This window comes from Lytechinus pictus, chromosome 11 (assembly GCF_037042905.1).
Source record: "Lytechinus pictus isolate F3 Inbred chromosome 11, Lp3.0, whole genome shotgun sequence".
In the NCBI taxonomy this organism is placed as follows: Eukaryota; Metazoa; Echinodermata; class Echinoidea; order Temnopleuroida; family Toxopneustidae; genus Lytechinus; species Lytechinus pictus.
The window spans coordinates 14,126,398-14,141,109 of record NC_087255.1 but is presented as its reverse complement, the minus strand read 5'-3'; the positions used below and the strand labels follow the sequence as shown (position 1 = coordinate 14,141,109).

At 37.1% G+C, this 14,712-nt stretch overlaps 1 protein-coding gene across 1 annotated transcript in view; it reads right to left on the bottom strand.

Moving 5' to 3' along the window:
- Positions 1-14,712, bottom strand: part of LOC129271822 (uncharacterized) — a 43,352-nt gene that overhangs the window by 11,409 nt on the left and 17,231 nt on the right. The window contains exons 10-19 of the mRNA XM_064107024.1: positions 12,592-13,005; positions 11,163-11,261; positions 9,334-9,684; positions 6,928-7,038; positions 6,267-6,392; positions 5,562-5,834; positions 4,765-4,877; positions 2,690-2,909; positions 1,849-1,965; positions 48-169 (exon numbers count right to left, since the gene is read on the bottom strand). Of these exons, the coding sequence (XP_063963094.1) occupies positions 48-169; positions 1,849-1,965; positions 2,690-2,909; positions 4,765-4,877; positions 5,562-5,834; positions 6,267-6,392; positions 6,928-7,038; positions 9,334-9,684; positions 11,163-11,261; positions 12,592-13,005 (1,946 nt within the window). The remainder of the gene's footprint in view (positions 1-47; positions 170-1,848; positions 1,966-2,689; positions 2,910-4,764; positions 4,878-5,561; positions 5,835-6,266; positions 6,393-6,927; positions 7,039-9,333; positions 9,685-11,162; positions 11,262-12,591; positions 13,006-14,712) is intronic.

The following is a 14,712-nucleotide window of genomic DNA, read 5'->3' as shown; positions in this document are numbered from 1 at the left end:
TGAGCCTTATTTACATAAATAACATTTTTAATAGCTTAAAAAATTACCTCTGCAATTTCTGTGAGAATATCTGTAACATTTCTAAAAGGTCCACAATTATCCATAGGTTGCCATCGACTCTGTGTAATGCCATCTCCGATACAAAGTGCTCGTCCAATGGGTCCATCAGCTGTTTGATGTGAAAATGAAATAATAACTAGATGAATTTTCAACTAAAAATGTAATCCTCCGCAATTGCCAGTCGAAGCATTTATTTTACACCATTAAAATAATTATCTATTTGACCATAGACCACAAAATTTAGTCATCGTAATCATCCAATATGCATATTCGAGTTTAAAATTAGTCCCTTAGCCAGTTCAAATTAAATGACATCTGCTCTAATACCTTTTTGCTCTGATCATTGGCGGCGGAAGCCAAAAAAATTAGGGGGTCCACCTGAAATTGTGTGATGGTCATAGGTAAAAAAAATTGAAGGTTATCAACACAAAATTTAGGGGGGGTGACCTGTCCCCCCCCCTGCTTCCGCCGCCTGTGGCTCTGATTCATTTTTAAAAGTCCTAGAAGGCTCATTTTGGGTGAAAATATTTTACATTAGATAGCCAAGACAGATAGTGAAGCGCGATTGGTCCATAGCGCGTCATGTGATACGATCAAAATCTGTATTTTGTCTACGTGTGTGGCGCCCTCTCGTCGAATAGATGTTACCAATTACTAATATAATAGGTGGATGGGTGACTAATCTACATTAATATGTCATATAATCGTCACCAATGGTTTGACGTCGTATGGATCTCCTTTGCCGACGACGTCCTTCTTACAAAAGCGACTGGCGCGTATAATCTGAGGAGATTGAAGAGCGCCATCATATTCAACTACAACAACAACAACACGGAAATAACATACCGTATGTGGGACCGGGACTAAAGTAGACAAGTGGAATGGTTTGGACCGCGTGAAGGATTACACACCCCATCAGACAAAATATGTACATTATTTGATGAATTTCTGAACAATTGTAAATGAAAAGATGTCGGTACCAAAATCGATTTCGTATAGGCCTCGATCTAGGCCTATTTTATCTTTTATGTTTATTTCTCTGTTTACTTGTTCTTGTTATTATTTTGTTCATATCTTCTGTGACATTTAATATTTCCGCCATGAAGAGCATCAAATAAATGTCCTGTGTCAATGAAAGTAAAAATAATCTCTCATTTGTGAATTTTAGCTGAAAACGCATTTTCTCTTGACTTTGTCCATGAAATCACGTTTTTGAGCAATTTTGGGTCTGACATGCAGTTAAATAATGTTGCGTAACTGCATAAAGCACGTAACACAAAGGTTAGTGATTAAATGAAACGGCCTATCAAGATCATCTTTGCATGCGTATCTTGCTCAGTAGACCCACGAGGAACCAATCAGAATTGTTCTTTTCAATTATCTATCAATGGCTAACCTTTGCCCTGGTCTCGAAAGTTGTGCAAGACTTGAAAGTATTAAAAAGTCAGAAAACGGCGCGGTACAAAAAAAAAGATCACGAGGCAGTAAATCGAGTTAAACTAACGAGCCAACGAAACGCCATATAGTTAATTGATTCCATAAAACAACGTTCATAAATGTTTTAATTGGTCATTTGGAGGTAGGCCTAATTATCACCCTGATGACTAAAAATATTTGCTTTTAATGCTTTCTTCAGCATTAGGACCAGAATAGTCGGCGAAACTCAATCATATTTACAGTTTAAAAAATGTTAAAGAGAAAATTTTCATTTGTTGTTGTTGTCCAAAGATACCTGCCGGCTTTCTTTAGAGTACAAAGTAACAATATAAGATAATAAAATGGATCAACCTTGTGTAGTGTTGAACGGACATCTTCCTGTTGAGTTTGCCCATGTTCCATTTTCACCAACTGGAAATTCAACCCTCTCGAGACGCGGAGAAATCCATGTTATATTCCGGCAAATTGCTTCACAAAATAAGAAAATCAAAAGTTTTAAAGGCTTCAACGAACAAAGCTGAAACAATGGTAATATATAGCATCTTGAATACCGTATTGTAAATTTTTTTTTTGTGCCGAAAAATGGGGTTGAAACAAAATAAGCGAATTCCCTCTCAAAATCAAATGCATCATGATTTAAGCTAAGAAAGTCAGGAGGCGAGATAACTTGGAGCACAGTTGCGAAGTCACTTTTTTTTAAGGCACCCTAGAGGAAAACATACCCTTCCATTCGCATTTTTCACCTGTACGACACACCTACTTGATATAGAGAGCCTTGATATAAACAGAGAACCCACCAATATTGTAAAAAGAGTAAAAAGAGTTAAGTACAGCTGTATTAAATGAACGCCACAAAGCAGCAGATGAATGTATCAAGGGTCCGTTTTATAAAGTGTTGCAGCCATGGTAAAAATATTGTAAAATATGTGTAACTTAGTGCTAAACAAAATCGTAAACCCTACGATGATCATTGATCTGTACGTGAAACATAGTTACGATCCTCGTACACCAAAAACATACGACCGTCGTACACCACCCTCGGGAGAACGTACGAGTTACAGGATACGATCACCCTACAACCACCCGACGATGACCGTACACTAAATTATCTAAACTCCCCCCCCCCACAAAAAATAATAATAAATGAATAAATGAATAAATACATAAAATGAAATAAAAATAAAGCGCTTACCGTTATTTTGAATTGAAATTGACGATGAATCTAGAAAACCGTTGGAGTTTTCTGCCATACTTTGAATCGATTCACTGATTAGATGTTCCGTATCCAGTGCCGTCATATTGGTGTCATCAAGGTAGATATTCAAATCAGCCTCGATGCTTCCTGGTCTTAGAGCTCTACATACTACCGATACACCTTCTAGACCGGTACTTTTTTTCAAGCCTTCTCCCATCTTTACAATAGATAAGACCAGAAAAACAGTGATGTATTTTATCATGAATTATTAACACTCAAAAACAGTCCTATAAATTTATCATGTTTACATTTAGTTGCATGCTACTCCAATACATATTATGGCTAAAATGTCATTTTTCCTGAAAGTTTTATTTGAAATTATATTTTTCTTTCATGAGGACATAAAACAATATACTACTTGGGTTATATTTAGATTACTGCCCCAGGGGAAAGGGTACTTAGGAGAAAACCACAAATCCCTGATAATAAAGTACATGGCCTATGGGAAAGTTGTCCTTGCCTCTTGTCATAATTTACTTCCCCAGCTGCCAATTTGAAATCTACATAGTATTAGTGATCTCAATTTTAAAACGGCTTCAACTTTCTTATTGCTTGTCCGATTTCTTTCAAACTTTCACCATTCTGTTTAATTTATTTTTCTCCTTCCCAATACAACATTTTATGGCCAAGGCTGGATTCCCCTTTAATGAAATTACATTACCTAGTTGATTAGTATCCTCGTTAGAAGGTTTGTTGAGAAACGACGGAGAAGAATATTCAACAAATGCAAATTTATTACAACAATCGTCCGACTGTTTCCTCAGACCCCCAGTATAATGCTTTATGTTTTTTAGGATAAAATACTTTAACTTTATCCATTGTCTTCGAACTGGTTCTGTACTAAATCTCAATAAATAGATCGTTTTAAACTTCAATTCGTGGAGGTGCCCTGGCCGAGTGGTCTAAGGCGCCTGGCTATACATGAAAAAGTCTGGGGTTCGATCCCCGGCCGCGGCAGATATGCCCGTGAGCAAGGCATTTAATATACAATGCTCTTTTATCCTGCTTTCATATAAATGGAAATGCTATATGCATTATTGGTAACTAGATGTGAACTTGTATAAAAAAATAATAATGAGAATATAAATCGTTCCCTTCAGCAATGCAGAACTTCATCTAGGTGACTTCGGAAGAAACATGAACAAAATCCGTTAATGTCGGAATAAAGAAGAGATTGTAAAAAAAATGTTCAGGAGCTTAATTATGGAATTATAACTTCTGATTTGATTTCATACAGGGGCGTCGATCCATTTCTCAGATTGGGGGGAGGGGCAAAATCATGAATCAATTTTCCAAAGGCGCTCGCACACACAAAACAAATAAAACTCACACACAGACACATATGCCTATACACACACACACACACACACATATATATATATATACATATATATGCATATCTCACCAACAAATTAATGCAAGCGCGAGCTGAAAATTTTGATATTTCGATCTGAAAAAACTTGAGTGTAATGGACGTTTTATAATAAAGAACAAGATATATATCCAACAAAAGATTATTGCAAATCAAAGTAGGAGTTCTTTTTGGGTTGAGAACTGAAAACGGGACATTCTATCCACCTATTTAATCATGAAAAGTATGGGTTTTTGCTCCAGAAATGATGCGAGCGCGAAGCGCGAGCTGAATTTTTTTTATATTGTAATCTGAAAAGCGGACATTTTGAGCACGATTTTAGATGAAGAACGAGTTGTGTATCTCAATCTCGCTTGCTGATTTCTATGTAACATTATAATCTTATTTTATTTTTTGCACATGCGGAATTATTGGGGGGGGGGGGGCAAAACGATATGTTTGCCCCCCCCCCATATTTTCATTGGAGGGGCGATCGCCCCACCCCCCTGCCCCCCACGATCGACGCCTCTGATTTCATATCATAAATTGTTTCTAAGATATGATCTCAATCATCGTTATCGGAGCACATCATAATAACAGAATGATGAATCGGGGGGTTTTCTGCGACAATTGCCGATAATAAAACTCAGTAAAAACTCACAAAGGTGGTGATATAGGAAGCTGTTTCTTTATACATTATTGAAGTTTGGTCACGAAGCTCTTCGCGAAATGGAGTAGCAAATCGAACATTCAAAACCTCTAAATTGGTTAGATCTGGAAAAAAACAGACAGGAATTAAAAGGAAGGGGGGTGTACTGTGTGGTCTCTCATTGCTTGTGTGTTATAAACACAGTCTTAAAATATACGTTTTCAGATATACATGTATACTAATACTACAGATAATAAACTGACCTATAATTGTATTTGTATAGAGAAACTAAAATGTTTTGATATACTTGGTAACATAAATATTGAGGTATAAATGTATTGAGTAGTTAATCAACATGTTATCATTTAAATGGGTCTATATTACTTGACTACACTAACATTATGGGTCAAGAAACTGGCCAGGTATGAGTAGCTGATGACTCAAGATGGCGCTATTGGTTCGAATCTGCTTTAAGGTTAGTGTTACATTCAGGGGATTCAGGTAAGAACAAATTTATTGTCATGTTTCAACAAAAAATCATAACCGGAATTTGAGCAGAAAGGAAATATCATGTGATTATTAAGAAGGTAGACCTACTATGTCGATCCATGACACGGAAATAAAAAATAGGTGATTTTGGTTATGAATGGTATTCAATATACATGTAAGAAGCCATGGTTTACTCTTCGAGAATGCTAGGATTCGAGAGCATCCAGAACAAAGGTAACTAGCTGTACCAGCTGGTAGTCCGAGGAAGTAAAAATCTAAACTAAAGTCGAAAAGGTTGCATCTTAGATGATTGTATTTACCTCTAAGATATACAGATGCTCGCGCCGTCTCCAAAGTTTCTCCATTTCTACCTTCACCTCTACAGAAGTAATACCCGATGTCATTGTGTGAGGCAGACGTGATTATCAATGGATTCCGATTCTCACTGTCTGGCAAAAGGACACCGTATCCCTCTTCCCTGACAGTTTTGTACCAGTGGTAACGCTTGGCATGGTTGAAACCGCATGTCAGGTTTACAATGGCATTGATATTGACTATTTGGCTAGACGGATGCTGAGAAACCTCTATTGGAACTAGAATAGGACCATGAGATTGCGAGCAATATGGAAAGATAACGATTATTACAATGATGAAGAAGACAATGGTGGTAAGTGTGCAAGACAATAGGAGAACAAGAATGTCACAAATAATTAGGCCTATGTTTAAAAACTTGGTTTTATCGTGTCGCTCGGGCATCGTCTTCCATGTCTGGAACGACATGTTTATACATAATTATTCAACGAAACTTTTAACATAAGACCCAAGAGAGGGTTTCATTTTCGTAATAAAGAGCTTTCGAAAACAATCAGTCTTCTCTTAAATAAGCTGATGTTTCTTCAACTCAGTAATGAATTTGATATAAACGTCGGGTAAATATTTGCTAGTTGTGAAATAAAAACATTGAGTTGAAATGCTTTGCCCGAAACAATAATTTATAATATGGAGATAGGAATGCTATTACTTACGAATGGGTTCATCACAATGAATCCCGTCATAATTATCTTGGCATTCGCACTCGTACCGTTCTTGTCCTATGTTAATGCAGACACCATGGACACACGGATTTCGTTCGACACAGGGATTGGTGTTTGCTGTAAATATATATATATATATATATATATATAAATATAAATAATGAATAGGGGGGAAGAAGACAGTAGTGTTTAATAGGAATCTAGGGCCAAGAATATGTAATGACTCTTTCAGGAAGTGGAAGACACACTGCATGCTATTTCAGTCAACATGTAATCGTTGAAGCATTATTCACAACAGTCTCCCAAAATTCGTATGAAGCTCACTTTGTACAGACTTTTCCAAATGATATCTTTTTAGAAAATGCAAACTGTAAACATTTATGTGTTCTTCGTATGACCTTATCCTGGTTGCACACAAGTCATTCAGTTAAGCCCGATAATAGCATCTGTGCAATCAAAACTAATATTTGGTGTTTACCTCTGTCAGATTAAAAAAAAAACTGGCAAAATATCGTATATATCACGGTCGTAGCATAAGATAAAAGGTGAAATGAGTCAGAGATATCTTCCAGGAAAGGCAAACTGTGTAAAACAAAAAAAATATATATATTTTGGGGGAGGGGGGGGGGGGGCTTTGCCAGTTTGCACAAACCTATTTCACAGTTGAGTCCGGTAAAGGTATTCATGCAGTCACATCGGTATCCGCCATCAGCAATGTGATTGCAAGTTCCTCCGTTTAGACAGGGGTTTGAGAGACATCCACCTTTTAAATCAAGAAAACCGTACAAAATCTACCTAATCTCGAGGGCAATTCCAGTTTTCTAGCATCAAGTGGGATCGAAATACCAGAAATAAAGACAATCGCAAATGTAAAGATTTGTTGGTCTTCAGCAGTTTAGTAGGGTGTCCTGATAATCATTACAGTATTAACATAAAGAGACGCTTGAATTCATTTTTTTTTCACAAAATGTATTTAATAAATGCGGGTTTTCCGTTATAGGGTTGTCTGTAGTATATTTTCGATTTGAATTATCGGCACGTTTTTTATAGGAATGTCTAACGTGCTTTAATGGCCTATAAACTTGCTTTACACATGGTATGGCCTACCATGTCTACAGTACCTAGGCATTTCTTATACATTCTGATGGTACTTAATTCTTCAAACTGTATTGTCTAGGACAAGGTTGCCATAAAATCAGGTAAAAATACTAGAAATGCCGGCCAAATCATCTAAGAGGGTAACTATACAGTTGTAAGATGATGTTTTATTGAGCAAAAATCATATAAAATAAATATATTATGTACATTTGTATAATCATGTTATAATCACAACCTTAGCCGCTATAAACGCTAAAGCACTCAAGGAATAAATCCACCTCCACCTAGAGTTTCCTTTCAAAAACATAGCCTAAAGGTTAAATCCACCCCAGGAAAATGCTGACTTGAATAAATAGATTAAAATAGCACAGTGCTGACAATTTCGTCAAAATCGGATGTAAAATAAGAAAGTTATGACAAATCAGTGATATGCACAACTAGGTAGGTCAGTCGATGATGTCCATCACTTACTATTTCTTTTGTTCTTTATTGTTTGAATTATACAATATTTCATTTCTTTATAGATTTTACAATAAGGACCAACTTGACTGAATCATATATTATTAAACAATGCTAATTCCACATGTTCAGGGAGGAATTAATCGTTGTATCACTTGACAATGGGGAGAAAATTATAATATTTCATATAATAAAATACAAAAGTCTCCTCATAGTCTCATTTGCATACCAGCCAGGGTTACACTTCGTAATTCCGAAACACGTAAATTGCCTATACCTCGATGTTCGTTGATCCGAAAACATAAAAGGGTTCGTTAATCCGAACATTTGTGGCGTTATTCCGAAGGTTCGTTAGTCCGAAAGCGAAATGAGGTTCGTAATTCCGAATGTTCGTTAGTCCGAAAGCGAAATGAGGTTCGTAATTCCGAATGTTCGTTAGTCCGAAAACGAAGTGAGGTTCGTAATTCCGAAGGCTCGTTAATCCGAAAACGAAATAAGGTTCGTTGTTCAGAAGGTTCGTTAGTCCGAAAACGAAATAAGGTTCGTTAATCATTCGTTTTCGGACTAACGAACCTTCGGAATGACGAACCTTCGGAAATACGAACCTTCGGAATAACGAACCTTCGGAATATCCGAACCTTCGGAATAACGAAGCTTCGGAATTACGAATGTATGCGCCAGCCAGGATGTGCATTAACTGTTTTGTGAAATTAATCGAAAATTTAAAATGTCATAACTTTCTTATTTTACATCCGATTTTGATGAAATGTTCAGTGTTATGCTTGTTAAATCCTTCTATTTTTATTCAAATCAACTTTTTGTTCGGTTGGACTTGTCCTTGAACTGTAAGCTGGGGTTTTTAACAATGTCATCACAATGAGAACGACTCGAATCAGCCACCATGTGCTTCAAAGTTTTCCTGTGTAAATACAGATAATTCAAATTCAAGCTCATGAGGGCTTCTTTACATTAAACTTTTTATCTTGAAAGGTTTTCTCCGATCCCCTCGAATTTGAATTTTGACACATACAGTACGCGTCAGCCAGGTGTACGGATAATCATCTCTTCACATCAACATTTTAGGAAAGATGACAAAATGACTAGATCATGGATATTGTCATGTCGACATCATGCAAAAGAGATGATCACAGTACAATATCCAAGATCAAGTCATGTCAAGTCAACACCCTCTAGACAAGATGATAAGATTACAGCATTTCTAGTCTCGTTGTTTCTTCAACTTTTGTAGAAGAAACGATGGTTGAGATGGCGGGATCTCGAATGTTGCCATGTCAACATCCTGCTGAAGAGATATGACAGGACCTCAGATCTCATCATGTCCACATCAATTAGAGAGATCATCGGATGACATGATCTTGGATTTCGCCATACCTACATCCTTTAGGATATCCCCATGAAGGGAATTGGTCATCTGAACATCTCTCCTAAAGGATGCCACCATGAAAATATAATTAAAAAAACTCCACCATAATAAACTCACCAGAAAGAGAGGTAGCAGTGACAATCATATCGACATGACCATTAGGATAGTTGTCAGAGTCCTTATGACCAGTCATGACAAGCCACATGTGGGTAGTATTCACATAAACATCATCGACATAATTCGTATATCCCTGGATGGACATTATAACGGAATCTTCGTCAGATAGATCAGTCCCCGTTCCGATCTGCACACGCTCATCACAACAGCCAAGAGAGATATGTTGGAACCTGATATGAAATCTAGAGTATTGGTTGGTTTGTATAATTAAGGCATGGTATTCCCGTTCAAACAATTCCAAATCTGAGATGGCATAAGATTCCCCTTCACTGATGATGGTCGGTGAACGATCTGTCAATAACACAATAAACAGCAGACTAAATCAGCGCACATTTTTAAAGTTAAAATAAAAGCGTATTAATTTCAATTCAAAAATTCAATTTCATTTCATTTATTCAATGCTCCGTTAGAAGAGACAAGTATAACAAACCTGACACACGAAAAGAGAATCAAGAACAATATAGAGCAAATATTACACTTGTAAACTTACAACGAGAGTATTTTCAGAGGCAGAAATGTTGAAAATTACAAAGAACCATATCTTCATCATCTACATTAATAAAATAAATTCATGAATAATTGCTTTGTAAAAGGTACATATATGTAAAAAAAAAAAAAAAGTACCCACATCTATACCCACAAAGATTCCTCTCTAAAGTTTTGGAAAACAGATCAAGTACTTATCTTCAAGTACATGCCAATCTTTTAAAAGTGTAGCTGCCAATGAATCTTTTTGAACAGTCGATTACCTTTGTGCGTTATTCGTATTTAATTAGCTATTAGCATAATCTATTATGACACCTGAAATGTTTAAGGCATTTTAAAAAAATTTTCTTTCGTGGTTGCATTTTATATCAGATTAAAAAACAAAAACAAAATAAATCAATTAAGAACGGTAAATAGAGACCAGGGCCTCATCTTACAATGAGTTACGATTGATCGATCAAACCTCAACTATATGGAAATCCATCATTGTCATATTTTTCCACAGTAAATTTGCACATCGTCCTTTGTAAACAAAGGGGAGCACACTGAATTGTCAAGACAACAATATATGTTTAAATATACAATATCGAGAAAACATTTGAAAACAAACATGAATTGTAGATTTTGACGATACTAGCTTGCCATAGTTGTGATTGATCGGATCAATCGCAACTCTTTATAAGACGGGGCCCAGGTGGGTGTTTCATAAAGCTGTTCGTAAGTTAAGAGCGACTGGTGATCCTTTCTTGTGGTAAATGATATATTCATTGGCGATGGTTAAGCGCGTAAGAAAGGATCACCAGTCGTTCTTAAAGTCGCTCTTAACTTACGAACAGGTTTATGAAACGACCCACTGGTCACACTTCATTTTCCCCCATATTCTCATCCTGTGTGTGAGGTTGGGATTTACTTTTATTGAAAGTGTATATATACATATTATTTTGCTTATTCTATAATTTGCTTTATATCCTTTCAATAAGAGTAAATACGAACCTCACCATTTATTTTTACCCAATCCAGGGGGGGGGGGGGGGGAGGTATCTTGATTTAACTTAGAACGGTTCTTCAGTTTCATATCAATATCTAGTATCTAGACCCCTTAACATTATGTTTTGAGCTTAATCTTGACTTAACCAACTAATACCATTGAAATTCACATGATCGATTATTCTTTACGAGTTAGACACAAATGGCGCCTTTCTTTTTCTGATTCTTTAGTATACAAGTATTTAGAAGTTTAGTCATAACTGTTTAAATGTAATAGCAGTCTAACAGTCCCTTACCACATGATATTTCATCTCCGTAATCGTCGCATTCGTACCGACCGTTACATGCGTAATCTGGAGACACACTTGTTTTTGAATCCTTGCATGGTATCCATCCTACACATATATGATATTAAATACAAAAGAAAGTTATATTTTACATATAAGATAAGTGAAATTACGAATTAAAAAATCAAAATTACAAAAGCTTTTGCGGATACCAGCCCGCGAAGTGAGAAGGGGGGGGGGGGGTCCCAGTTGTGCTTAAATAAGAATGACTAATTAAAGATAAGTCAAATTTACCATGCTTACATTATCTCATAATGCCTTGCAAAATGGATTTTTGATCGAAAATACGTTCTCAAAGAGTCCAATCCCCACCAAATACCCTATCATTTTGGGTTAAATAAGTGAAGACGTGATTTACAAGGTGTAGTTTGCGTGTCATACATGTTTTTGTTTTAAAAGTTTCATTTTGATTTCGACTTCATGGGGAACAACTTACCTCTGGAGCTTTGTCAAGCTCAAGTCTCTTATGCACATTCGTTTTCATTAAATTTTCACCGACACGATTATCTTTCCGACTGTGCTTACGACCGTATACGCAGTGGGGGTGGGGGACTTTAAAAACTTCCCTCTTTTACCTAACTTTTACAAAATTCACCAGAAGTGTACATAAAATCCTCCAATTTCACATCAAAACACGCAAAGGTCCCCATGACAAGCTCCGTCAATCTCGAGTTTCTTCAAAAAATATGTGTGCGTCTCGCCGCCCCCTTTTCCAGGGGGGGGGGGGGGGGTCTGCGTACAGCCACGGATGTGCCCACTTATGTAAATTCATTCAAAAGGGATTTAAGACGAATTGTTTTCAAATAATAACAGCCCCTGTTTTCGTATCGTAATAAAGAAGCTTCCGTTTGTATGAAAACAGTACGGATATATGAATCCTCATTTCAACTTTTTTATCCTACCCACTCAGGAGCATCTCGCTCAGACCACAATTATATGACCCACTAAACTTGCGATTAAAGTGAAAAATACTTTAAAATCAGTAAAATTACGAAATGACAAGTTCTTGGCTACCAAATTACCTTGGCCTAAGCTAAGACATGTAGAATTAGGACTAAATATTGGTCATAATTATTTCGATTATAAACTTAATAAGAATGGGTGGGTTACTTATTCAAAATATTTTTTTTCAGATTGATATCATTATTCACGCTTCGGCTTTATGGCGGTCCTTAAATTGCGATTATTACATTGACTTATTTTTTTACGAACGAACGAACGCCTCCTCAGTTATATACATTCTAATGATCTAGGCGGGGAAGGAGTTTGAGGGGTAAATTTAAATAGCCCGGGCCTTCCCGGGCTATTTTAGCGGCACGGAACCATCGATCAAATAAAACACTTGTATCAGTCTAATTCATGTTAATTAAATACTCACCAGACATGTTAACGCCATTTATTTCTAAATTAATTGCGCTGTTGTCACCATATCCAACAAACTGCGGACCAATCAAAACAATCCATATTTCTTGGCTGTCAACATACAACTCTTCATAACTCCTAAAGTATGGCCAATAAGTAATCTCGGTAGTGAATGTTTGAACAACTGACTCCTGGTTGGTTGAATCTTTTCCTGTCCCAATAATAAGACTGAACACTCCATCATGTCCACCTTCATGACCTTGTCTACAGTAATAGTTATAGCATTCCACGTTTATATACAGGTCAACACGAAAGCTATTTCCAGTGTTCGTTTCGAAGAGCCAATCTCTGTAAAGTCTTTGATAATCGTAGACCCAAGTGTAGACACTGAAGTAAAACGTCTCGTCGTTTATAAGTATTGAAGATTCGTCTAGTGGTAATAGAATAATAGGTTTAATTGTAAATATAACGATTTCATCACGTTTATTTGACATATTGAACAAGAACATAATATACCTTAAATTTATTATAATGGCTCGTGCTTTCTTCTGTGCGTTTCATAAACGTTTCCAATTTCGTTTAACATGTGAATACGAAAGAAGAAAACAATATGTTTATGAAGTTAGAATTATTTGATAAAGATTATTAAGATAGTAAGCAATTTAAGATTAATTTCGTACATCATATATATCCCTCTCGTGAATATTCATGAGTATTCTAGATAAACGATTGGTCAATTCGTGGTCATCAGATCATGTGACAAAGTAGAATTTCACTAGGAAACAAAAATCGCTGAAAATAATTCCGTAAAATTTTCTTATATAGCTCCCTATATTTTCATTGAATTTGTAGCTGTCCTCGATACCCCTGCCACCCCTCCCTGCCAACACAAGCAGTGCATCTGTGTAATTTTGTCTGAAGGAGAGCAGCAATGGACATCTCTATTTTGATCGATGAACAGGATTAGTCCTACAACATCGTTGGAGTAAGTAAAGTAAGTAAACTTGCATGGAGAACACTGCGCATGCTCCGCCCGATATGTTATCTCAAGGGAGAACTGCACATGCTCCCTGTATGCGGACCGTATATCCGCGAAAAATGCCGCAGCGCTCGCTCGATATCTGGAAAATCAATGTGGAATTAGGTCTCGTTTAATGATGAAGTATTACAGTTCAATGACTGTCCCCAAATTTCCCAGAGCTATTCTCCCTTTTGTTCTCTTTATTCATTTCTTTCACAACATATGCAGTAGTTTTTTTCATGTGCGCGCTGGCAGGGGCGGATCCAGCTTTCGCCAATAGGGGGGGGGGGGGGCGAAAAAAAAATTCACCCATATTTTCCCCGATCGGCCGCTTAAAGTTTTTGTTTGTTTCTTTGAAGTTGTCCCTGTGGCGTAATGAGCCAAAAATTTTGAGGGGGCTCGATATGGTATATTGCGCAAAATTGATAAGTTTCGAGCGAGCGAAGCCAGCGAGCAAAAAATTGACATTTTAAATACAAAAATCAAACTTTGTGATAGATTTTTACATAAAACTTGGAAAAATAGGCCTATATTTCACCCTTATCCCTTTCCTTTTCTCTTTTTCTTCTTGGTCGTGAAAAATTGGGGGGGGGGGGGCAGGGACCTGGGAAGAGGGGTGCTGGGGGTGCTGAAGCACCCCCAGAAATTATCCTGGGGGTGCTGCGTGTATTATTTTCCATAGGCAGCACCCCCACAAAATCGGGTCCCCCTGTATTTTTTTAAATATGTTATAATGTACATAATTATCACATCCGACAATCGCAAATCATTTACATAGTCTTTCACACATTCCAATAACATCCCTCCTATAACGCGACTCAATCAAGCTCCAGCGGGGCAGCACTCCGATACAGACGTGGTCGCGCGCAATACGTGATAACCATACACACTCTTCGATAGCAGGGAGGGACATGGGGGTGGTTGGACTTGAAACTTCCAGGTTTTATGTCAAATTAAGTGAGCGCGCGCCCGGCCGCCCGTGTATTGTATACACAAATTACAAGTCAGATAATATAAATCAAATTTCAGTCTTTTTCGCCCTGCCCCATGGCCCTGGGGGCTGGGAAGCGGGGGTGCTGGGGGTGAAGCACCCCCAAAATTTGGGGGTGCTGCGTG